At 43.1% G+C, this 27,362-nt stretch overlaps 1 protein-coding gene across 1 annotated transcript; it reads right to left on the minus strand.

Annotated features, from left to right (window-relative positions):
• Positions 1-1,886: 1,886 nt before the first annotated feature.
• CDCP1 (CUB domain containing protein 1) lies at positions 1,887-27,362 on the minus strand. The gene is made up of 9 exons (XM_063156574.1): positions 27,263-27,362; positions 14,603-14,800; positions 12,936-13,292; positions 11,300-11,668; positions 8,894-9,121; positions 7,814-8,194; positions 7,126-7,491; positions 5,818-5,899; positions 1,887-4,630 (listed from the first exon to the last, which is right to left on the minus strand). Exons 1-9 carry the CDS (start codon positions 27,336-27,338, stop codon positions 4,180-4,182), a joined length of 2,508 nt encoding a protein of 835 aa, XP_063012644.1. The 5' UTR covers positions 27,339-27,362; the 3' UTR covers positions 1,887-4,179.

The following is a 27,362-nucleotide window of genomic DNA, read 5'->3' on the forward strand; positions in this document are numbered from 1 at the left end:
CTTAAAAGAGTGCTGTGTGCTGAGCGAGTGCTGCCCTGTTGAAGTATCTTTGACAGGATGCATCATGGCAGTCCTTCTTCAGCTGTGAGTGACTGCAGCACTTGTACCAGGACAAATGCACAACACATTTGTATACAAAATGCACTCAGAAATGGAGCAAGGAACAAAGCAGTTCCTGGGTCTTTGAAGATCCATCTTGCCCAGAAGCGTAAAGCCGGTTTGTGTACGGCACTGTAGCAATTCCTTAAGACGAGAAATGGATCCAGCCCAAACCACAAAAACCACCTTTTATGTGTTAAGTGTTGCTAATTGAAACAATTTGCCACGCTTCATTTATGTCGAAGAAACTTCTGGCACGTTGTTTCAAAGTCCTTGTAAAAGGACTGTTCCTTCCTCCAGGCTGGATCAGTTCTCCATGCCATAATTCCTCAGTTTTAATGAAGACCACTAAGTTGGATGTAGAAAGATGTTTATACTCAAGAAATATATCCTCCACTTTGTTTTTGTTGCTAGCTTCAAAGTTTTTGGGGAGGCAGATTTGCTCCCACCTTTGTGTATATCAGAGTCTGGTGAAGATGTGCACATGGATGAGTGATATCTAATGTTTTGCTTACTCCTTCCGCCCCCGAAATATTCACAGACTTAAATATTTTCTCTGTCACACTCACAGGTACCCCAGCATAGTTTGTTCAAAGTAACATGATTTTGTCCCCCCTAGGGTCAAGGAGTTGAAGTCTGTTTGTCTGGTGTTGACAATAAAAATTACTTTCTCATTTCCTACTGGTGCTCTACAAATTTTGCTGTTATACAACAAAATAGTAACTTGGCTTTTGATCTATCTGGAAATATAACTAGACTATTCAAAAACAAGCTTAAAAGTAAAGCAAGTACTGAAGCAATTACTGAGTATTTTGATAGCTCAAGATTGTCCAAACCTTACAAATTCAAGCCCAAGAAGCAAGAGGCATCTTTTCAGCTTTGCGCAACAAAACCCTGACCTTCTCTTTGCTCTTCAGAAGCAAATTACACTTGGGCCAGGAGTTCTGAAGCTGCTGTCCTCCTGTGGAACCCATCTTTCAATTAACAGCTAATCAGACTTAGAAATTCTCATTTTTAGATGAAGACCACATGCCAGGGAATTACTCCAGGATGGTACAATTGCAGTAAAAATACAAATGATAAGCGCTCACATCTAAACCTGTATTAAGTGGCAGTTTTGGAGAAGGCCTAAGGACTGGATGATCCTTGCCAGGTTTTCCAAGCTTTCCAAGAGGAGATCTCATTAACTAAGTTTAGGATCCATCCCCAGCAATTACTGGGATCCTCAGTAGTAAGGATTTCAAACATCATTTTCTATGTGCATTAAACTTGCCCCAAAATAAATAAATTCATAAACAATAAAAATCCCCAGAAGAGCAATCAGTATGTACTGATTCCATGAGCTTATATTTAGAACAAAATGGGCTTCACACATTTCCATAAGGATCACTGCTGGGCTGAAGGACTGTTCATAAAATGTGCTATTATCCCTGAAAAGAAATTAATTTTGAATTCAATTTTGTATGTCAGTTGGGCATGGATAAATTACAAACATCTCAACCCTACTGCAAAGCCACTGAACTGTTTATTTTTATATAAAATCTACAAGTATTTTACAACCCTTCTCCTCAACGATCTGAACACAAGGCTTTGAAAACAGTGTATCCCTGGCTATGCAAGAATGAGGACATGCACAGAGAGCAGTTTATTATCCCAGGAAACCAGGTTCCCAAGAAACCCCCTTCTGTTGTCCAGGATGATGGCACAGCTACCAACAGGCAGAGATCAAAATACTTCATCCTGAGTTCACACACACACACAGAAAGGAGATACATTAGTTACTCCAGTTGGCAGTAGCATTATCATTTATTTATTTAATAATAATAAAAAATTAAGTCAAAACTTTCTCTTAATATAAAACAAACTGAAATCTGTGCCTGAGCTCTTTCTTTACACACACCAAATAAGCATAGTGAAGGTCAACCTTAGACTGAGGACATCTGTAAAATAAGGTTTATACTGTCACATGAAAAGCCGAATTAGAGCACATGAAAGTATCAGTCAACAAGAATCATATTCTCAAGGATCAAGAGGCTGTGAACAAATGCCAAACCTCCATTATGTTTCTTTCCTGTTGGTTACAAGGAACATGAAGTAAAAATTTCATCCAAGAAACTGAACAAGTTGAGCTAGAGGGATGGGAAAGCCTTGAATCTCTTTTACAGACTATTCAATAAAACAGAAGTGAGGAACATTGATCAGAGAAATGCACAACTGGACTACTCTGATAAAATAGTTTTTGGCAATTCAGTTACCTGAGGAAAGCTGATACCAGTATTGTAGAAATCTTTTCAAGTTCTCAAATGGCATCAAAATGATCCAGGTACACTTTGAAACACATGATCCCAGTGAGTAGCCAGAGATCTAGGGATACACATTTCTGTATTGAAAGTGATAAAAATTAGCAGGAAGGTACCTGGAACAATTAAAGGCACTTTTACCTGGCATGTGTTTTGATATATGCCACAGAAAATGGTGTCAGGTATGACATTATACTGAATTGTGTAGAGGTCCAAGCAGTATTAACACACTGTTAAATCCACACACTTGACCAAATAGTCAATGGGCAATGCCAGCATAGTTAACAAAGGAAGAAATCCACACTTCTACTTTATGTAAACAGTAAGGTTTCTCATAAAGGCATTTTAGTTTTAAATATTATTATGTGTTTAGCATCATTGCATACAACACTTGTCTAAAAGGTTCATGTCACCTCTGTGTTTCACTAGGCCAGAAACAGTCATGGTAAGGTTTTTGGAGAGAAATTCTCCAATTGTTGAGTCTAGTGCTGCACACAAAATTACAAACACCCTCAGTAAACTGCACACCTGGACAGATGTTTGTATATAAAAGGCAACTTCATTGCCACAAGGAATCTGGTCCTCGTGTTGTCAAAGGCACAGAAACTGAGGGGCATGCTAACTACAGCACTTAAATGAGACCTGATTTCAAGAGATACCTTTCAGGGGCAGCTAGACAACTGAAGTGTAAGTTCTGCCAGAAGTCAAAGTGTCCCCACCATCATAACAACACGGTTGCTAAATTCAGATTGATACACAAAAAAAAAAAGGTTTAAAACATCTAGGCTTTTCTTGTGGATTCATTCTTTGCATTACAGACACCAGCTGCTGTAAACATTTTTTTTTACCCTGTATTTTAAACCTTAGTAACAGGTGAAGTGAAAAGCACTGGTAAACAGCTGAATGACCACATCATTATTTCTTTATCGAATCCTTTCACTTCAACCAAAAGTGCAAGGTATTAGTAAAATGTGAATGTCACGGGCACCTGAACAGAACCACAAATTGGTTTAGACTTTTGAAATTGTTTTTGTCAAAGAGCAAATAAAACAGTCTTTGGTGTAAGCTCACATGGTGGAATCCAAGTATAACAACATCAGCTGAAACTTAGAGAAAATCCATAACTTATCTTCTGAAGGAGAAGAGTCCAAGCTCAAATGATCACACTGATTTACAGGCACAGAGCTCTTCCAGGGAGCACACATGGTCTTTCACTACACTCACATAGCCACTGGCATGCTAAATCTGATGGATTTTCAAGCTACTAGTGATGGAAAGGACAGTCAGATTTTAGATTTTTTGGATTTGGTCAGATTGCCTGGGTGTGCGCAACCTGGAGCTGCCTTAAGACAGGGACGCAGTCTGCATCTGCTAGGAGTCACCAACCAACACTCAGGCAAACAATGGCTTGTGACAGGAGGAAATACTGGACAGAACACTCTCCCCACCACCAGTGGCCAGCTTTAAGCTGGTGGTTAGGAATTAACTTTCCTGATGCCCATATAGTAAAAAGCAGAAGCACACCTTTGGCACCTGTTTCAACACCAGTCCTGGAGAGTCCTGACTGGAATTGAGTTTGCTAGGTGTACACTTTAAAACTGAAAGCTATCAACAGCTGAAGTTAAAAAAAAAAGGACAAAAACCAACTGAAAACACGCAAATGAAACAAAACAAGATAAAAACATACTTAAAAATAACACTCCTCTTCAGAATGTTTTTGTCTTAGACCACTGTCCTTACACCTGTATTTCCAGAGGAAACTGCTATACCTGGCATAAAATTACTCCACTAAACCATCCCGTTCCTTATTTTCCAGCAGGGGCACACTTGTATCGCCCTTATCCTTTTTATTTGCATCTCCATTGTCCTCTGACTGCCCTGATTTCTGATGAGCAAACGTGTAATTGTCTTGGTCTATGTCCATCAGGGGCAGAGGCTCCTCCTTGGGGTTAGAAGAGCGTTTAATGTCTTTCCTGAAGGAGAATGGAGGTGGAGAAGGTGGCATGCTACCAATGGGTCCATCAAAAGGCCGGTAGACATCAACTTCTGGAGAGACTGAGCCATTGGACTCCTTCAGCAAGTGTCCATAGACCACAGCATCATCAATAACTGCATAGACATGAGACTCATTGTTTTGCCTCCCTTTTCTGAATGAGCCTTTTCTTCCAGGCATCTGGGTATTCACGTTATCATTGTACACTCCCACCATGGGATTCTGGGTTTTCTTCTTCCTGTTACAGAGGTGAAATTGTTAACAGGTCAAAAACAACACGTCTGGCGTGCTGGAACTCAATAACAACAGCTTCTGTTCACTCATCCCAAGCACAGTGTCAGGCAGCCCACCTGGATTAAAGGCTTTACCTGCAATTTTGGGAGGAATTACTCTTGTGCCTAGACATCCTCTTTTAACAGACCAGAAAACAACTTCATGCTATTTGGTTACCCACTGCTGCTCTGCTGACCCTGAAGTTTGCAAGTTTAACTCCAATTGTCTCCCAAGCACTGGGATTCTGGCTGTGCACAAATCCCACAGTTTCCATGGGCATTTGTAAGACCCAGAGATCATCAGATCCTCACAAAAACAAGGCTGTGTTACTGAAGACAAGGTAGTGGGTCAAAATGAAAGACAAATGAATTTTTCTTAATTATGCTTTCCTGACTGACTGCCCCTAAATTGTAAAGAACAAAGGCTGAACTGAAGATTTTTAAGCCTGTGTTTGTGAAGTCTTTCCTGTGTGGCAGGAAAATGTGTCCCTAACTGCACTAGTCACCCTATTGCATAAATTCATTCCAGCTCTACAGCTTCAGGACCAACCAAGCACCTTGACAGCACTGAGCATACATGTATGAGAAAGCCCAGGCTATCAATGACTCCAGACTCTGCTCGTATGAGTAATGCCATGCATGTAAGCTTTGCACAACCCACTTCTCTCCCCAAGGGCTCAACTCACAGAAAATTGCTCCCACTTGATGTACAAACTCCAGAAGTTGCTGGAAGCTGTATGCATAAAAGAAAACTCTTAGGGTATCTGCATGAGTTCACAGCTTGTTTGAACAAAGACTTGAGTGGAGTCATGCATGCAACAGCCACAGTCATTGGGATTTCACACTGCAGGGACTGCTGAGGAAGTCCAACCAACACCTGAGTCACAGTGCACCCAAAAGCCTGCACTTAAGGCCAAGGTAAGCAGTGCTCTGTAGGTTGAAGTAATGTGACTCCAGGAACGCTGCTCTGCTCTTGAAGTTTGTCAATTTAGAGTAAAGAAGCATTCCTGGGGTCAACACTACTTCCACCCTGCCTTCCTCATGCTTTAGACCCTGGTTCAAAGGATATCAACACATGAAACAGAGGGCCCAGCAGCTCTCCCAAAATGCCCTCCTGGACTACTAAGTTACACATGCGGAATTATGAACTTACTTCTTCTTAACACAGCACACGGTCAGTCCAATCACTGTGAGAACTCCAGCCCCAGCCACCACAGCAAGTATGATTCCAAGGTCTGCAAAGAGACAAGGAACAAGGACACTGAACAAAAGAAGCTTTCTCCTAAAATCTCTCTGGGTTTGAACCCCTTTAAGACCTTCTAAGCATAGCAGCTGCTGGCAGAGCAGAAGTTCCTAAGCCATGCCTGCCACAGGGTAACACAAGCCATTTCCAAGAGATTGGAGGCCAAGCAACAACAAACTCTTGCTGTTGGCAGCAGAGGACAACCAAAAAACCCAACCAACCCACCCACCTCCAAGAGTTTTTGATAGAGCTCATGCACTGCTAAACTTACCTACAGCACCTCTCTGGCTGAACAAGCAAGGAAGAGATGAAAGCACAGAAAGAAACAGAGAAGGACTCAAAAGAAGAAATAGTGACATTTCCATAGATTCCCCTCAAAACAGCCCTTTCCTCTGAAATACACAGGTTGTGTTGATCTGGGGTTTTCTAGGAGTCATAAAATTGATTAGGGGAGTCCATGCATAAGCAAAGAAAAATGCTGCAAGTTTCAAAAGAAGTACAGATTTAAAAAAATAAGATCAAAAAATTAGAAAGTGCAAATGTGAAGCAAATTTACATAAGCAAAGCCTACCCTAAAAATGCCCCCTCATCTTTTTTTTAAAACCTGTTTACGTTTCAGGGAGATGAAAGAGAACAAGGAAACAGAATTTGCTGCTAGCATCAGGGCCCAATCTCCATTAAATGGTCAGACCTGTCCTAGGGAGGATTTCTTGCTCATGTGAACACTGAGACTAATTGAACTGCTAACATGAAGTGAGGACTACTTGGATGAATAAGTTTGCATAATCAAATCCCAAGCTGTTCACTAGGTCTGTGACCCTGGAAGGGAAAAACATCACTTGATCTTATTATATATTCTGTCTGTTACCTCCAATTAAAAAAACTAAATTTTTAAAAAAAATGAAATCTAGTCTTACTACCTCAATCCTTGCCATTTCTTGCGCCAATGAAAGAAAACCCAGAAACACACCTCCTGCCCCCCAAAAAACCATACCACATTAAAACCCCTCCTTCTTCCCCAGCTCCTAGAAATATCCAGATGAAACTCTTGAAGTTATTGAGGGACAGACTTTTCCAAAGGCAGGAATCTACATCCAAAGAGGACCATCATCCATTACTGTTACCTCATCCAAGGAGAACCATCGTCCATTAGTGTTACCTCAAGGGAAAGCAAGGAAACAAGCAGAAAACAAGCCACCACAACCTCACAGCTCTCACCTAGCTGCTTGTCAGCCAAAGTCACCCAGAACTGCAAGGTGAGCTGCTCCTTATCCACAGGCCTGCAGTTGGAGACGTTCACCCAGAAGCTGTGGAGCATGTTCCGGGGCTGGGGCAGGAGCTCGTCCTCGCGGCGCACGATCTCCTCTGCTCCCGGCGTCTCCTCCTTGATGTTGACGAAGGCACGGCCCGTCTCACAGGCGATGCCCATGCGGTCCTTGGAGAACTTGAGGCGGGCAGTCTGCTTGCTGGGCACAGTGATGAACCAGGATATGGAAACGTAAGGAGGCAAACCGTAAGGCGAGTTGGGAGTCTGCAAGTAAACTTTAGCTTTTGGATTTGGGCTCACGGTGAATATGCACTCATCTGTAGCAAAAGGGAAAGAAGAAAAGAAAACTTAGTTTTGATAATTATTGTCCTTTCCCACATCAGTGTTATCACAATAAACACAGACATACTTGCAGAATTTGGCACAATCAACTATCCACTACCTGGAATACAAAGCTCCTTCTCTCTTCCCGAAATAAACCACATTGCTGGTTCAGATAAAGACTGATTCTAGAATCTAGTAATAGGGCCATTGCTAAAGGATTAAACTCCTAATTTCTGTTCACCCATATGTGCTTTAATAAGCCTTTTGAGAGATCTATCCCTGTACAACAAAGTAGTACAAAATCTACTACCTTACCTTTAATATGTGGCACAAAAGACATTTTCAGATCCTGAGGGATAGATTCATTGATGAATCCTTTACCAAATGTTTTTAAGGATATGGTGATATTATTCCTCATCTGAATCTTTTCAATAGATCCACCGGGACAGAACACACCAACATTCAGCTCTGTCTCTGGGGTGGCACTAACAATGCTGTAACTGTAGCTCGTGTTGCACCTCTGCTCTGGGACGTGTTGCTGAAGTTTCAAGGACGGAGACGTAATTTCTACGTTGATCATATCAGTGGCCAAGAGCTTCCAATTAAACTTATGCAGTCGAATTGGCAATCGGGTAATAGCCTTGGGCACTGAAAGGGAATAAATCTTCTTCTGACACCAACGAATATCCATACAGCCTGCAAAAACAAAAACAAAACCCAAAGAGCTGAGTATTTCTTGCAGAGGAAATACCTGGGCACATGCAGAGTACTGTCAGGTTTGCATTACAGGCCAAGATAAGGATCTACCTAAGAAAATATCCTCTCTTAGTAACCTTTATCCAAATGTGTATTGTTTGTATTTAAAGAGTTCTCCTTAACAGGTGCAGGACACCAAAGAAACAGGCAGAAGGCAGAAACATATTCAAAGGCCCTCACTCAAGATATATCTGCTGACTGTGACACTGCTGCAGACCAGTCAAGGTTGAGATACTTCAAATCTCTTTTCTACCTGTAGTTGAAAGCATTTGGGGAAATCCTATATCAAGGGGACATGCATGCAGATACAAGATGCACTCCTGATGGCAACTTTGGTCCTGCATTTTCATGGGCAGATTTATGGGTCTCTGGCTCTGTTTCCATAATTTGCAGTGACTTAGGCGACTTCTATCTCTTCTCTTCTAGGAATAGCTACGCAGTTTCTATTTTTAAAGACAGAATGATGTACCGAACAAGGTCACTTCCAGATTCATTGCACCCACCTCCCAGCTGGCCAACACCTGGTTTCCAACCTCAATACATTTAAAGCCAAAGCAAGGGAACAAGTTTGGTTGACCCCTGGGGAAAAACATGCAAAAGCATTCCCTAAGAGACAGCATTGAGCCACTTTGGTAGTACCTATGCCTTTTTCAGCTGTGATCCTCAGCTGGGACAAGTCCTTGCACAGGAAGGAGATCCTGTAGACAGCACCAGAGGTTAAAGTCAAGGCACGGTCGCAGGTGCGAGGATCCTTGCAGATCAGGCATACGGGCTCAGACATGAGGGGCGTGCGGCTGGGCCACCCTTCCACGTGTATTGTCACAGTCATGTTCTTCTCCTTGCTCAGGTCGACCAAATGGGTGACATCTGCAATGAAAAACACCCCAGAGCAATTACAGCCAAGAAGCACAGTGTGAAGCAGAACTTCCTTCATCTCTTCTTGGAACATCTGGAAGGAGAAAACAGAAGGAAAGAGGAAAAAAAATGCAAGTGTGGCTCATAAAGGTTGACTGTCATGTGGAAAGAGAGATTTTGGATCCATGCAACATCCTGGTGCTGTTACTAAGGCACCTCTCTCTGATGTCAAAAAAAGCATGCCAGCCTAGTGGAAGTGTCCCTGCCCACGGTGGGTCAGTTTGGAACTGGATGATCTTTAAGGTTTTTTCCAACCCAAACTATTCAATGATTCTACAAAGGACAGGGGGGAAAATAGTGCACCTATATACATACATATTCTATTACTAGTCTTCATTTTCTGGTTTAGCTTTAGCTACAGATCTCAAAGTCATACACAAAAGGTGAATAAAATAGCTTTCTCCTGTGTGGGAAATCAGGTAGACAAAAAGGCAAGTGCACAAATGGAATTATCCAAGTCATTGGCACAACCAAGCACTAACCTAGGACTCCCACCACAAGGTTATCATTTTTCAGAATGTATTTTTCTGCAGCAGCTAAACACAGGAAGAGTTAGATCAAGAAGTTATTGTGACGGGAAAGAGCCATATTTTCTTCTTATTTAATGACAAGCACCACAGACAGCTGTGGAATACCCAAATGTTTGGGAAGCTTTGAGAATATGCAGATAGCAATGCATTTTTAATAAGAGCAATGTTGCAGATGGCAACCTGAGGGCTGAATTTGAATCTTTGATGGAACTTATATAACTACAAAATCAATCATGAAATCCTATAAAATCCCTAGAGAAACCACTGTTGTCTCTTAAATTCAAATGGTTTATTACTTGCATTTCATTCCCGGAATGACAACCTGTTTTTGATTTTTTTATGTGATTATCGTTTTGTCTCCTGGCCATAAATATATTAAAATTCTTTTTGCTTTTGAAAGAAGAAGGGAGATAAAGCTGATTAACTGAATATAATGTTTTCATTCTGTCTAGCTTCCGAGATGCAACACACAATAAATGTAAGCAAACACAATTTTGTTAAGAGCAATTCTGTCAGGATCTGCTGTTCATAAACAGAGCCAGGCTAGACAGACAAAGAAGAAAGAACTGTAACGGTGAGATGCTACAGATCCTTTATGGATATGTGACTTCAGGGCACAAGTCATTCAAACCTTATTCTCTCTAAAATTGCCTAGAAACCGCTAAGTAGCTCCTGACACATTGGCAGTCGAGTGTGTACTTTCCTCCACCTGCTCTTTTGCAGTAAGTGCACCTTGATTATTAACCTTCACCTTGAACTGAGGTCAGAGTTGCAAAGTCAGAGGCTAAATCACTAACTCCATGGCTCATTACCTAGACAGGCCTTTTATTTCTGTTTTTAGAGAAATGCTCTGGTATTATAAGTCATTGTGCTAAACCAATCTGAATTTGGGGCTAGAAAACAGAAAAAAATATTTTCTCAGTATAAAGAAATATAAAGAACACCCAAGTATGGAGGGGATATTATTAGTGGAATATCTTACTGAAAACTTTTGTACTTAATGTGACTTCTTCACACTTGTTGATGTTCAGCTTCCTCTAGGAAGCAAAATTAAAACTCAAATGAAGAAAGGAAAGGAAGATGCATATCAATGTCATTACCAATACAGAGACAATTTTACATCTCTCAATTCACCAGTTAATAATACCACAGATCTTGCTATCTACCATGACAGCGGGTTTCACCCTGTTAGGAGCAACTGCTCACGCAGGGAACAAAAAACTGGGTTCATGCTTTAAAGAATGACCTTTAAAATGTTGAGTCTCATGTCTGAAAGCAGAACTGTTACAGGCATTTTTCAATTACATCATTCAGGTGCTGGAAGTAGAAAGGAGTCTCCATTTATAAGTTACAGTGTAAAAAACACAGCAGCACCAAATAGTCCACTGCAAATTGCACATTTCAGCATCGCTGCTCGCCTTGCTGTACAGGTGGCCAGTGGTGCCCTGGGCAATAAAACAGGCCTCAGCGTTGCTTGGCAATCTCCTTAAACTCACAGAGGGACAAAGTTCAAGGAAAATAACAAAAAAGAGTATTTATCTCCCTTGTGGTGCTCATGCCAGACATCTGAAAGCCATAAAAGAGGCAGGCAGGTACTTACTCTCATCAACCTGTGGATGCTGAACAACGACTTGGAAGAGCAGGCGAAGAATGCCGGGGTTCTGGGCATCCTGGTCACAGCCCTGCAGGGACATGTTGAAAGTGCCAGCAATATTGGCAGGCTGGCTGTCGCTCAGCTTGAACACCTCCGGGTTGCTGGGGGAGCCGGGGATGTAGTACTCCACCCTCTCCTCCTTCCTTTCGCAGTTGGACAGGCTGTAGTTGTGGAAGAACACGCTTGCTCTCAGGCTGGGAGGAATCACAAACTGCCACGTCATCAGCTCGTCTTCTGGAAAGCCCAGCGGGTAGTTAGGGGACATCAGGGTGATTGAAGACTCCCTCTTCAAAACGGATTCAATGATGCATAACCCTAAAACAGGGAGGGAATCACAACATATAAAATTCCAGTTACTGAAGACACACTGGCATATCTAGCACCCAAGAAGCAGAGTCTTTATTTTGACAGTGAGATCACCCACTCCAGCTACAGGTTAGGTTATCACAAAATGCTCAGACTAAAACATATATTTGAATTGACTCTTATGTCTTCAGTTACAGAAAAGGTAAGGAATGTATTAATACTGCATTTGAAGTTTAGCAGGTTAACCTTTCAAGCACATGGACAGACAAGCCTTTATTATTGGCAAGGGCAAGATCCTAATTCCTAATTCTACATTTGGATTTGCAAGAGCAAACACACAACCTGATAAGTGCTTCTGCTTCACTGGGTTTTGGGAAAAAAAAGATGCAAGCTTTTATAGCAACATGTGGCTCTCTTTACAAAAACCTCCTAAATTTAACAAAAGCACACCAGCAAAGAGCCTCAGATAGGCATATTAAAACACAAATGTGAAACATGCAGGCTGCATTAGACACTTTATCCTCGGATGACTCTTGGCAGTGTGAAGTTGGGTACATAGAGATTATGGTCCCACTCTAGGACTCCAGTGATGATGTGCAAGTGTAAGGAGTGCCAGGAATTATACAAAACACTCATGTTCTAGAAGCTTGAACCTGGACCAGGTTTCTTTTATAACTGATAGCAACAGCACTAGAATTCAAGTACAGAGAAAGTTTTGTCATGAGATCACAAAGTAACCCACTGATTGCTGTATAATATTCCAGGTATTTTAGGAAGATTATTACAAAATGGTTTATGTTACTGTGCAGGTTGAAACAGATAAATGTATTTATGCAGCCTCCTGTGCCTTCCAGGCACTGCTTCACCTTTTCCCACAGTCCTCTCCTGAAGAGAGGTATTGGTTTGAGGCTCCAGAAGTTAAAGAAACTTTTTAAAAAATAAACAAGCCCAACTACACACTTCAACCAACAAAAAAGTCTCTGGCTCATTCTAATTATACTATTTTGTCTCACCTAGCTGAATTCACAAAAACAAGAAAGCAGGTATGTTGAAGTTTTAGGAAGTTTAAAGAGACTTAAAATTATTAATGTACATCAAATACTTTGACTCCAGAAGAGCACCATCTAACTAAACTAAAAATCCTACAACAATAGTTTCCAGAACAGATGAAGTGAAAGGGAGTTAGGGATAGCAGCACCAAAACTGGAAGGTTAGCTGTGAAGAAAGGTTGAAATAGATTCTGCTGCAGTCTGCAGGAGGCAGCTGCACTACTCACGTTTTATGGAAGCCCTGCTGGCTATGTTGAAGCCTGAGGTGGTGAGAGGCAAGTGCCACGGGAGGTGCAGGGACAGGACAACTCCTCCCAGCAGCTTGATGCGGGACACGGAGCCGTTCCTGCAGAAAGTGCCGATGTTGACCGTGGCATTATCGATAGAGCTGTTGATGTTGTAGCTAACGGCGTCTGGGCACCTCTCTCCTGGCTCAATCTGCCTTAGCCAGGAGGTAGAAAATTTTAGTTCAAGCCCAGCTTTTGTACTTGCCTTCACGTCCCAGATGTACGTCCTGTTAAGGCGAGGTAGCCCCGGTGGGTAAAGATGAACATCTCCAAAGGGACATGGGCCTGACACACAGTCTAAATGCAGAGAGAGAAGAGCTGTGATACACTCTGGAAAGCATTCCATTAAAAGGGGAGTTTGATACTTCCCCTTCCTTGCTATTATCACAATTTTCAGGTTGCACTCATGTTTTCTTCTATGTGCACTAAAAGACACTCCTCTAACATGGTCACAGGCTGTCTCCAAACAGGACTCCCAGCCCATAGAACAGACAGGATAAACCTGCTTTAGTCAGGCTGAGTAACAGGAGGGATTCATTGTTCCTAGTATTCTGCCTTGTTTGCTGAAGAATTTAGAAGGTATTTAGTGAGTAGGGCAGAGTCTGAATGGACAAAAAGGACAAATGCAGTGTCAAGAGAGCTGGAAACCACAGATCTAGAGAATCCATTTTATCCCACATCCCCCAGAGAGTTCCTGGCAAATAATTAACCTTTAAATGTTTTACTCCTTGCCAGGAACTGTATTTTTCTTCCCTTGGTGTCCAGATTAACAACAACAAATGCCACTGCAGGATTCTGGGAGCAAGCCAGAAAACTTTTATCTGAAAAATCTAAGCAACTGATTGACACTCAAAATAAGTAACTTTAATCCATGTCTAGGCTTCAAATTTAAAGAAGAAATATCACTAGTGTGTCTTGCAAATATATGAGCTACAGTGAGCATTGCTATCTGCATGAATCATATGGATAAATTCCAAAACACGAAGAGAATTATTCTTGAACATCACCCCAAAAATAATGAAGATGTTATTAAAGACTGAATACCCAATGAAGTTTGGGATCTAGTTGAGAAGGAGCACGTGTTCATGCCATTAAAGAGTACATACACCAGGGATAACATTCAAAGCAAGAAGAAGCTTTAGTTAAACTTCTGAATTTACAGTTTCTTGACTTCAATAACATTCATTAAAGATAAAGAAACATGTGCAGGTCTTCAGTGTTTCTGTTGTCCTTATAGACACAACCAAGCTGTTCATCAAATACATAATATATTATTATAAGTGTTCAGAGGCTTTTGTCAGGAACAAAAAGATTCTTTGATGGGTTTATAAATTGTGGGAAAAGGAAAAGCAGCAAGGAATTAATGCAGCAAACTGCATTCTAGCTGTTTCCAGCACAGCCAAGTCAACATTAATTCTGCCAGCTGCAATATAGACTTCTTCAGCTTGCATAGTTGTAGCAGTCATTCAAGGTTATTTATCAGTGCTCAAAGATTTCTTCTTACCTAAGATTATGGCAGATACTTCAATACAGCAGCAGGAAAAAAAGCATTTGGTTTTACTAGAGGAAAATTACTACTGGGGAAAAATCAAAAATCTGTATCTTACCAATATTTTTCTGAATTTCCGTGATGAAATACTTCTCTGGAGTACCACAGGTGAAGGCAAAAGTCACATTGTCCCCAGGCTTTATCTTGAGTTCAGACACGATGCCATATTTCATGCGGATTCGACAGTTCGATTGAAGACCAAGTTTAATCGTCACTGTGGTGTTGTCCGCTTTATGAAGAGAGATTGTAAAGGAAGCTAAGAAAGAAAAAATACATAGAATAGAGGTGTTCTGTTACTAGCCATATGAGGAACACCAGGCTCTCCACACAGCCCCACAGATGCCACAGTGTCCAAAGGAATATCAGCATCCACCTCTCAGGAGCCTCTGGTGCTGTACCAATAGAAATTGCCTCCTCTCTCTCCAGCACAGACAACATAAAAACATATTTGCTGCATGTGCCCAGGAGAGGTATACAGGGAACTTGTGCACAATCAGTTCTGCTCCAATTTACCCTCATCACTGTCATTTATTTCACAATTCAAAAGTAGCTCAGCTATTCCTTCCAAATTGTTGTTCTCTTGATTTTTGTTTTCAGTTTGTTATCACACAGCCTGCTTCATTTCTGAAGGTGCCCATCAAGACACAACGCAAGTCAGGAAGTTTATTCAGCAGTCAAACAAAAAAACAAGCTTCAGCTTTAATCACAGACAATGGTAAGAGATTAATTTCTGGGTATACCTCAACAATGACTGCAGGCCAGATGAGGTATTCCAGCAATACCAAAAGCACAAACCAACAGATACTTTTAGGTGCAGTCATGGCCCTCTCCCACCCTCCCCATCCTTCACAACTCATTCCCTGAAGGTACAGGATGTCTGTGCAGTGCCCCTCACCAGCACAGAAGGCATTTGTGGCCTGGAACAGAGTGTGTGCTTGCACACCTCCTCTCCATTTCAGATATCAACCCATCCTCAAGTACTGCCAGATGCAGGAGCAGCTCTCACAGGAAATACTGGAGTCACTGAATAAACTGCTTGCTGAATAATCTTTTATTTCACAGGTGGTAGTTTATCAAAAAAATGACTCAAACTTGATTGCCTGATTGTCTTCTAAAAATATACACATAATATAAGACACCAGAGAGTACTGACTGGACATTCAAGATGACTATTATTAACTTCAGTTGGATGCTTAGCAAATAATGAGGCCAGCCCTGGCTGAAATAAGTCAAGTTTGCAGTAAAGTCAACCATACCCCAGCCCCAGGTAAAAATCTGAGGACAGGACAGACAGTAAGTTTTCTGCTGCTTGTTTTCATTGTTCTCCATTTCTTATTTTGGTGTATGGAAGATAGAATCTCAGTGTCTACAGTACTTGAGCTTTGAGTGTATGTGAGAAGAAAATCATGCATATAAAAACAGTAAGAGATCTAGAAATAAAGGTACCCCAAGCTGGGTTCAAAACATCTCTGCTTTGAGTGGTACATCACACAGGGCTGCATGACAAAGCTCGGCCCATCTGCCAGGTTGGGAATCCTCTGCTCATTAACCTCAATGAAGAAAGATTTGTGCTGGCAAACCCAGCAGAGCAGCGCCCTGAGGGAGCCCCGAAGCCATTCCAATTAGCAGGCAGCATGTCAGGAAGGTGTAGGAGAACAGCTGGCTCACTCACATCTGCAGGATGCCCCAGGCTCTGTCCAACTGCTCAGCATCCCTGGAGCAGCAGTCTGCTCCACACCAGCTACTGCTGGTGCAGGGTGATAAGGATGCTGATCAGAGCCCAGACATGCAAGGGCTCACCTGGTGGGGTTGTGGGAAGCAGGGCTGAACACACCATAGGAACCCTTGATCAGCAGGGCCCTCAAATGGCACATGAGCACCCCAGAGACCCTCAACAAACAGACCCGGCCAGCTCAAAGCTGCAGTCATCGCAGCTGCTGAAAGCAGCTTATTGCATTAGTGACTCAATTTCACACAAAAACCATCTGTTCTATTGAAGAGAGGCTCAAAAACCTCCTAATTTTTACAGGAATCTCATGGTTTTGCAGGGCATGACTTTCACTGCAATGCTTTGCAAAAGCCCGGGGGACAGAGCAGTCAGCATGGTCCGTCCCTGACACTGGAAACATTGTGGCTCCAGGTTTGGCAACACCAGGGATCAAAACCCCACTGCTAGGGGAAGCAGGGTAGAATAGAGTACTCAGAGACAGAGCCCATCACGTGTTTATCTCAGTTTCGTTGGTCTTGAGCCTTTTTGCAGCTTTTCTACACAATCTTGGAGTCAAAAGACTTAGTAAGTCCTTGAAAGTGCCTTACCTATTTGCCTCCAGGATCAAAGGTTTTAAATGAAAATCTCAAACACCACGAGGCTTGGCAGACTGCAGCACTTATTTTTAACCACAAGTTTTCCAACCCTCTAATACCATTAGTGAGTAACTGGTCACTGAGTAACTTCCTTACAGCCTTTAAGCGACAGAACAGTTCTCTGACCTGAGAGCCTACACGGCACTCTCCTGCCTCAACCAATGGCTGGCACATTTTACATCTGTGTTTCTGCCTTAGAAAAGAGGTTTTCAATATGGATTTTCCTGAGGAAATAGAAAAGATGATGGTGTAGCCTGGGAGCTGCCTGTACAATGACCTTCCAAGCACACAGGGGACAATTGCAGGGGCAATGTCCATGGGGTGGGGAACAGAGTAAAGCCAAGCAAGCTTTACTCAGTGCTCCTCTTCCTCATTTCTTCAGGAGGAAGCAGTGTCCAGAAAAGAAAGTGAAACAACTACTTCCAATCTAGCCCAGAGTTCTATTTTCCATACCACTGGGTTGTTTTTGGGTTCTCTTGGGGTTTTATTTTACAACACTTAGTGTAAAATACAAACCACCTTTGACCATGATGTTCATAACTTTTCTGGTGTTTAAGTCATCCAGATATGATGTGTTAATAACATAAACCAAATAATTAATAACTATGGACAAAATACATTTCTTTCTTGCACAAGGTAACTATCATACTCACCTTGTAAGTTTATAAGTATCACTGAAAAGTCTGTTTCTAACTCTCTGGTCAAACAGTTATCCCTGTTCCTTCCCCCATCCCTGGGACAGCACAGCCATGTGGCCAACCTGGCAGGACAGGGACCAGGACCACCAACAGCCAGCACTCCTCCACCACATGCTGGCACATGGCTCTAATTTTTAGTCATGAGGATTAAGTTTAGGCATAGCCTTAAACACGTGACTAGTTTAAAATCAAAACAAATACACACCCTGAGCTGAAACCAAAGAACAGAAATTTTCAATGCTTTGAGATAAGCAAAGGGTCCTACAAGGGTCAAAACAAAGTATCCTCCTCCCCAGCCCCTGAAAGACCCAAATTTGGCTGCCTGGGCTTTTCACCCCCTCCTTTCTGCTCCTCTTGCTGACTTCATGACCATATAATCATTCTTCACTTGATCTCTCTGCAAGAATATCAAATATTTGTCAGGTCAATATTGTTTTCTAGCACAGATTTATCCCATTCCTCAGCTTTCCTAAACAGAACTTGCCCAAAATCACAGAAGTGTTTTCAATGATATATATATATATATATATATATATGTGTGTGTATATATATATCATCACAGCAGTAGGCAAGAAGGATGCAGATCTGTACCAAATCAGGCCAGCAAAGTTGTCTGCTAGAAGTCCACATAAGAACAGACAGACAGCTTTGTGCATAAACAAACAGCTTGCACAGATGAAAACCCACAGATAATTTTGGCCAAGAAATAAGAGTGGGGTGCTGTTATGCCAACAGCAGCCAGCTGCTAGGGATGTGCTAAACTGCATTAGACTATCAAATCTAATAGGAAAAGTGGAATAAAAGAATCATGTAGGAAGTATATGCAGTGATCCCAAAGTCATTAAAAATAAACGAACAAATGGCTAAAACTCCCCAAACTACAGCCACACATGAGCAGCACGACAGAGGGACTACTTAAAGAGCACCTTCATTGGAGAGCTTTTATAAACATGAGTGAGTCTCCCCATGAGTCACACTAATGTGATTGTCTGTGACTCCCACTGCATGCCTTTTTATCAGGATTACCAGTAACTGGACACGTTTCTTGAAAAGAAGCAATTTCCACACCTTATTGCTGCTGCACAGGGATGACACACAGGATATCCAAAGCAACATGAGGAAGCATTGCCAAGCTGGATCTCGTCTCTGTCTATACAACAATGGAATCGTTCAGCCAGAAGATGTTAGGGGTAAAGCCTGCAGTCCTGAGCTGGTTCATAGCTGATGCAGACAGCTGATCTCACCCTATTCTTTTTTCCTCTAAACAATTACAGTTTTGCGGCCTCCCTTGGATGTTTCATCAACTGCCCTAATCTCAATCAACACCCTCCCTTTCCACAACTGGATTTTTCTACTGCTCATGTTCATTTCAGAATGCCTTCATGAGAGTTTTCTCATCACAGCATCCCTCTATTGCTAGAGTAATGCCCCTCTCTGCACAAACACAGCTTTTTCTTATCAGGATGATATTTCCAAACTTTTATGTTAGTGCTCAGAGCTCTTTAACTGGTGTTAGAAGCAAACTGCATAGTGTAAAGCAAGTTCAATCACTCCAGAGAGTTGAGCCTAAATTTATTTACTGACAAGCTCATAGTTTGAACATGCATATATAAACGACAAAAGGAGATTTTTCATGTACAAGAGGGAGCGCAATGTAAAAGACAGCTGGCAAATAGGGCAGTAGCACTCACACAGAGCATGTGTACGCATACACGAGCAAAGGACTTGGCAGAACAGCAATTTTATGGCTATGTAAAGTGCCTTGCTACACAAAGCAGGAGCTAGAACAGAGTCCAACTAGTTTTGGCTTGACAGCTGCATTTTATTGCAGTAATTTACCCATAAGGATCTATGGATTGTTTCACACGACTTGACTGGGTGGATTAAAAACAACCAAAAAAGCCCCAGTCAGACCAAGAAAACAAAACCTACAACGAAATCCCAGATGCTAATTTATCCTGGAATTATGTACAGAAACTGTGGGTTTGCTCATTCCGGTTAAATCACGGGCTTGTTCCATGACAGCCATTTTTACCGAAACCCAGTCGGATGGGGCTGACTCAGCCACCATTCATGAGCTGGAGGAGCCGCAAGACGAGTAGCAGCAACTTGCTCTGATTATGAAATACCCGTATCCAAAGGCCTGTTCTGCCCCAGGGGGATCTGAACCCACACAACCAACACGCCTCTCCAGAGAACAGGCTCGTTCCCGGCAGGAATTGTGCCACCAGCTTGGGACGAGGATAGCACAGGGATGCTGTTTGCCACTACAGCTTGGCAGGCTCTCCTGGAGGCTCGCTGCCTCTTCCGAGCCCCTGCAGGGATGCTGACCTGCAGGCAGGCTCAGAGCCTGCTGAGGTTATTCCACTACACATAATCTGCTGCAAGAGCCACGGCAAGAAGGTGGGAAGCACGGGGTATAACACAGTAACTCAGTGTGGTGGTGCTTCACCTCATCACCACACTGAATTCACACCAGTGAATTGCGAATTGCATCACAATTCACTGCACGGTTCACTCAAATGGGCCAAAAAGCACATCAAGGAATATCTGAAAGAGTAAATGTCTCCCTGCTTTGCCAACTCAGTTGTTTTGCACCTGTCTTACTAACATCTTTGACAATTTGTGTCCAACTCTCCAGTTCAGCTGCAGTACCCAATTGCCCAAGCGTCATCCACTCCTCCAGTCTCACCTGCAATGTAATCCAGGTGACTGCCTTCACAGTTTTCAAGTTAGTCAGGAACAGACACAGAGTTAGGACTCCGCTCACCTCCTGACCAGTGCTGTGAGCAGCAAAAGAGAGATCACCATCACAAACTACAGACAACCCTTCTCCACTTAAATGTAAACTACTCCCTACATTACATGATTATCTCCTCGGATTAGGACCTGTCTTCCACCACCACACTTGTCTGGGAGATGAGGTCCAAATTTTGTGAAAGGATTACTTTCAGGGAATCACCCAGAATATCACAGTGATAAACTCTGCAAAGCTTGTAAACTCTTAGAGATAGATGTTGCCAATTGCTATTATGCCACGCTAACCATGCCTCAGGAGAGGGCTCCTGGAGGAGAACGGCCATTCCTCAGCCATCACAGAAGAGCTCCCTAATCTTCACTTCTTCTAAACTGACTGTTTGAACTGATAGCCAGGATGGGGATGCAAAGCAGGCGAGAGGTAGGTCATTTCCTCCTCATCAAGGAGGAAGGGCAGACACTTCTGGCATAGTGATGTTACAAGCCATTCCAGCACAGTTCACCAGACATCTGTCAGCACCCCAGGCCAGCAAGGCTGCTCACTCAAAAGTTGCTCATTCATTAATTTGTAATGCCTAACAGGAATAAAGTACCTTCAGATTTAAAAAAATTGAAGAAAAAAACCCCAGCAACTATACATTTCTGTACATATACAGCTTTCTCTAGAACCTTTCTCAAAGATAATTAAGACACATATAACTCATGCAATAGATTTTTTTTAAAAGAAGTTTTTTTACCACAAGTGGGAGAGAGACACTGTTGACTCTCAGCTGCCTTGTCCTAATTATTATTTTAGAGATATGAAGTATTGTTGCTTCTGTAGAAGCAACATTGTGAGATGGAGAGCTCAGCAAACCCTGTCTATGAGCTGACCACCAGCATACAATGTGTAAAATGTTTGACACATGGGTCTGCACAGCTTGAGGAGAAATTGTCACACTGCCTGGAGAAACACTGACACCACACAGGTCCCTGCAGGAGCCTGCCTTGATCAAAGAGGTGTTTGCTTGCATAGTTTTTTATCCCTACCTTGATTTAAGCCAGCAAGAGGACAACATCTCAGAGCATGTCTGAGCAGCTCTGCAGTCTTGGCTCTGGTTGACAAAGGTGTAAAAGCACATTTCGTAATTGGGGATCCCTCCCACACCAAACATCCTGCTGTCAGCTCTTAGTCTCTCTTCTGAGGAACTCCAAATCCTCTCTTTCCACTCCTCAAAGATTGCTCTCTCCTCTGTCTCACAGCCAGGGACTCAGAAAATCCAGGACCAGCTCCAAAATGCCAGCATTATCCTACCTCCCAAAATAAGAGTTTGATCTGATGTCTGACATCAAGTAACCACACTCACTTTGTTCCCCCAAGAAACCAAAAGGCACAGCTCAAAGCAGGCTGCCCTATGGCACCCTTGTTAAAAGGTGTCCAATAGGATAAGCAAAGTACAGACTTTATCCCTGGTAGAGGAGATAGATTTTTAAAAAACACTTTTTCCACAGTAATGGCAGCCTGGGCACTCACAGGCAGACCAGATCTTACTAACATATGGAAATGCATATCTACTAGACACCATGGCACAGTTCTTCAGCTGAAGGTCTTCCAGGAGGTCGTATCAATACTCTCCACACCAGGCAGGCTCAGCTGCAGGCAGCAAACCCTCGCCTCTGTCACCAGCCAGTACAGAAACTCAAGATGTTGCTCTGCTCTGGCTGTAAAGGCCAGCAGCCAACAACACAGCCCAGCCCACGTCCTTTCCTTCACACCCTGGTGGCACAAGCAGATGTGAAGCAAGAAGAAACTCTACAGTAACGTCTCCAAGATATTCGAGAAGTTTACGAATCAAGGGATGGTGACCTGGCCCTGCTGGCTGAGTCCTACTGAGAGAGCACAAAGTCAGCAGCTGCTCTTCAGGAACTGGTTAATGCTTTGGTTCCAACAAGCCAACCCCTGCTGCAGTGGGTGTGTTGTCCTCCCCAGAGCTGAGGTTCGACAGAGACACCTGAGCAGCACCAGTGAGTTGGATGGTGTCCCAGAAACTGCTGGAAGTGCTTTGTTAAGTGATATCTTTAGCTTTCCCCCCCCGTCAGGCAAAGGTTTATAAATTACAGAAATTATTAAAGGTGCAGATTTTAAAAAATATTTTAACAGAAGGTTACAAGACTAGCCCAACAAAAGAGCTCATGTAGATCAAAACTGACATCCAAGACTATTTTCCCCATATTCTCCAGCTAATACATGCTTTGCTACAGCTGAGTCTTTCTAGGAGCTCTTGCAAGGACACCAAGACCAGAAAACAGCCAAAGGGAGAGCTCCAGGGAGCACCAAGAAGAGAGCAGGAGGAGTTTGCTGCTGCAAGAGAACTACTGGTCAGCTCAGCTCAGAGGCACATTCCACTCATGGCAGTGGTGGGCAGCACTCAGCTTCCCCCACAGGCCCAGGAATAACCCAGCACCACCACTGATCCCACCCCAGCCACAACACAAAGGGGTACAACTCCACACACATTCACTGCTCTTCTGCTCAGCACCTGAAGAAGGTCATGTTTTTCCATAAGCAATTACAAAAAGCAAATGAGAATGGGATCAAAAAGAAAGAAAAACTGGTGAAGAAAGGAGCTATTCAGCCATCATCTACACTAATCTGCAAACACGCCATGCCCCTGTCACCCACAGCTTTAGTCAACACAGGTAAAGCCAAAAGTATCTTGACTTTGCTCTTAGCACAGGATGGTTCCTCACACTATTTCCAATTTGAAATATTCCTGGAATGCACTAAGTGCAAAGTTGTTCAGCCTCTGCCTAAGACTGAGGGTTTGGCAGTTGTGGATCACAAAGCTTTTCATTTACCATATGCTGTTATAAATATCAATTAGGCTAAGTGATAAGGGCTACATTAATAAACAGAACCCTGGCAACACTTATTTGTGAAAATACTGCTGCTGGTATTACATTGTTTCAAGAAGTCAGATTATTTTTCAGTAGTTTTCTCCTACTTTTTTTTTTTCTATTCCAACATTATCTGTAGATAAGATAATTCATAAAAGCAATTAACAAGCCTGAGCGCACAACTGACCCAAATAGTATCGGATATCAGGCTGGGGCAAGGTTCTTCCTTTATTTCACACAGGAAGCCCCAATTTCTGTGCAGAAACTCTCACTGTAGTACAGCAGGACAACATACAGAATTGTAATAAAGAGAGAGGAAGACAACCTTCTAGCTAACAAATAACCTCCTCCATGTCACAGGTCCCTAGCGGTACTCTGGACATGAGATTCACCAGCCTCCAATCCTCTCACCTTGTTTCTCCCCTGACTAGTCCTTTGCCTTGAATCAGTGCCAAGAAATAATCCTTTTCAGCATGCTTTCCCCTAATTATTTTTGGCTGATGAGCCACCACATCAAAAGACAACCCCAGGCATAAAAAAGCCAACAGCCACCTAAGGAGCCAGCCCCAGGAGCTGGCTCATCACATCCTGTTTCTTCTCTCCTGGGCCACTTTGCAGCCAAGTGGCTGCCATTTGTTGGTGCTTCCAGTTTTGAGTATGAGTAAGCCCAGGAAAAAGATTCCAGCTCTTGGGAGGAACTTTATTCACGCAACTCCAGAAACAACAAACTTACTGAAGATCTCTAGTGGGGGGCACTCAAACTGGTGGTTATTTGTGCTGCTATGGACAATAAATTCAGTCCAGTGTACTAATCCTCAAAATTTTCACATTCCCACCACCTCAGACATTCACTCAAGCCTTCCCATCACCTCTACATCCCTTCAGACTTATAGACAAATGAAAAACACACACAGACAAGGCTCACCTCTTAAAAACAAACATTTCAAACACACAAAGTTCTGGAATTGTGAAAAGGAAAAAAAAAAAGGGGTCTTTTCTGGTACAGAATTTAAGGTAGTAGTACCAGAACTGAGACACACTATAAATAATTTACTATAAACACATTAGTTTCTAGAGGAAAAAAAATTAGCACTCCAGACTGATAACGGCATGACACAAGCAAAAAAAAAAAAAAAAAAAAGGTTACAACACATGTACTTTGGTTGTAGTCTTAAAAGGAGAGGTCTCAATCGAATGAACAAATGGTGATTCAGAATGGAAATAATCCAGTTTCCACCAACTTTCAGAGGAGAGCAAACACAGTTGTTATTTATATTCTGTCAGAGTAGCAGAATGACCCTGCTAACAGCTCAGGGGTTTTTATTTTATTAAATGAAGCAGCTTTACATGTTAGGACTGACGTGTGACTCAAATCAGTCAGTTGCCAAGAAAAAGATGACTGGAGGGTAGAGCAAGAATCAACATGGCACTATCTCTAAATTCACTTATTATAACAATGACATTTTAAAGACAAGGCCCAGAATACATACGCAGATTTTATCACATTAATAAGGACACTTTAAACCTGAAACGTTTAGGTTTCATAGACAGCACAGAAGCCTGATAAACTTCATTATTAGTGCCTCAAAGAAACTCATTTTTAGTTGGAAAACACATTTTCAAAGGTCAGATATGCAATACTCCGTTCACACTCCCACGCCCGTGCGCAGCCAGCACACCAAATACTTCTTTCTGTAGTTTTCCAGCTACAAGTTAGAACCAATCTTTCACTTGATAATTTACTTTACGCATAAAGTTGCATCTCAGGAAAACCCACAAGCTCCTCTGAGAACAATGTGAGCAGCCACGCTCCACCTACACCCTCCTAAAGGAACACCACTGTAATACTGTACCTGCTGGGAAAGGGTGGAGCAGGGAAGTGAGAGGAGAAAGAACTTCACCAAGGATGATAAGAGACAGCTTTAGGAACAGGAACATCAAAATTTGTAGCCGTCCCACCAGAGCATCACCACTCCCCAGAAGGAGCCACGTGTGCCTCATCCACACCCCACGTGCATGCCCAGCCTAAACCCAGCCTTGCTGAAAGGGAGGAAGCTCCAACCAAGGAAAGGGAGCAGCCAAAGCACAGCAACAGCAGAACCAGCGTCAGCACCAGAGCAACAGGAACTCTTTAAAAATTACCAACTACACAGGCCTGCAGAGGAGAACCTTAACCTGAGCTCTCTTGGGTTTTCGGGACGAACCTTTGCTCAGGGAACTGTTCCAACAGTTTTGGTTGTGCAATAACAACAGCAGTTCCCATTGGAAGGAAGGACACACGAGGTCTCACGTGCCAACAAACCCGGGAAGGCACCATTCCCCTCTGCCTCACGTCCCGCTCACACCATCCCAACCTTCAGTCTGCCAAGGTGGCTGAGACTGAGCCACCTCTCTTTTGGGCTTCTCAAACAGGAGGAAGGCACCACGTTGGAGAGTTTGAGAGGGTGACAGAGCACCTGGCACACAGGAGGGGTGGCACTTGTGCTGGAGACAGACCAGTGGGTGGAAGCCTGCGGCTGGAAAGGAAAGGACAGAAGAAGGTAGGAAGAGGGGCCACCATCAGTGGCAACAAACCACTGGGTCCATCAGTGGCATTTTGTGCAACTGTCACTAACTTTGCTGCAAACAGCAACTTCAGGATTTGCCAAAGAGCAAGGCCAGAGGCTGGGGAGCTCTTTCTCCCATGTTCCTCTAGATTAAGCTAAAATCCTTGGACAGTCTGCCTCCTCTGCTTCTAATGCTGAGCCATCTAAGGTTTTAAATATTTGTTTACTCTGAAAACAAAGCACAATTATTAAACAGCATTATATTTTCTTTTTCCTTTGAAGAGGCTTAGAGAGGCAAATTACTGTTATTCACTTAACTCGAAGGCAATACATTAAATGCAAATATTTTATTTAAAAGACTGCACAGCTCGAAACTTAAGCCTCAGGGCTGCCCAATTTCAAAGGAAACATTTGGCATGTATTGTTCATGATAATAATGGCCTGAGCTCCACTTCAGCAGAACCAGTGCAGTTAAAGGCAACAGAAATATTAAAAAGGCATCAATTTCACATCAGACTCTTTAGGTAATTTACAGTCACTCCAAATAACTCACCAGTTATTTTGTACATAGGGACTCATACTTCAAGAGCCTTTGAAAGGACTACAGATAGCAGTTAAAATAAATTGTTTAGACTTGAGGATGGGCATTTTTTGCAATGAAGCAGCTTTGGAAATTGAGGAAAACACCACACACCGTCCCTATGTTCATAACTGGAATTCTTTTGGGGTTGCACGCAGGGTTAGATACATGGGATTTCAACAAGCATCCAGGAATTTCAAGAGATGCAAAGCTGGTAGTGGGCATTAAACCATCTGACTCAGCTGGGCATATAAACCTTTCCATTCCCCTGCATCTACGGTTTACCCGTTGTTCTATATCAGTAATACCATTCTCTGATGAAAATCTCGGGCACGATCCCACACAGAACACAGACCAAGGAGCTTCTGCTCTTTACAGAGAGCTCAGCTGCCCCTCTAGCGTCCTGGGGCAAGGACTTTGTGAAGTTCCTTGCACAATCAATACTCCAGCAAGCAAGGATGTAAAGATCAAGTCATTTTTCTTGTTAGCGTTTTCCAAGAGAAAGAAAAGGGAGCTGCACTTCTGACTAGAAGTGCTGAAACTGAAATGTCCCACCGCAAAAACATTACGGACGCGATTCCACCCCACAACCCCCGCCCCTTTTAAATAACTAATAGTTATTAAATCAGCAGCAGCACACGGGGATAAAGGCAGAGTTATCAGTCTCTCGCCTACGGTGCCGCAAACCAAAGCGAGCCGGGCTCAGCCGCGCACGGGCGGGTCCGGCCGGCCCGGGCAGCCCCTGAGGGGCGGCGGGGAGGGGATGGCAGCGAAGCCCCGCGTGGGGGTGATGGGAACCGGCGTGGGGGTAGGGGAACCGAGCCGAGGGTGGGGGGACCGAGCCGAGGGTGGGGGAGCCGGCCCATCCCCATCCCTGTCCCTGTCCCTGTCCGTACCTTCCCGCGGCATCAGCTGCGCCGAGGCGGCCAGGAGCATGGCCAGGAGCGCGGCCAGCGCTCGGCCCGCCGCCATCTCCCCTCATGGGCCCGGCGCCGA

This window comes from Melospiza melodia, chromosome 1, assembly GCF_035770615.1.
Source record: "Melospiza melodia melodia isolate bMelMel2 chromosome 1, bMelMel2.pri, whole genome shotgun sequence".
In the NCBI taxonomy this organism is placed as follows: Eukaryota; Metazoa; Chordata; class Aves; order Passeriformes; family Passerellidae; genus Melospiza; species Melospiza melodia.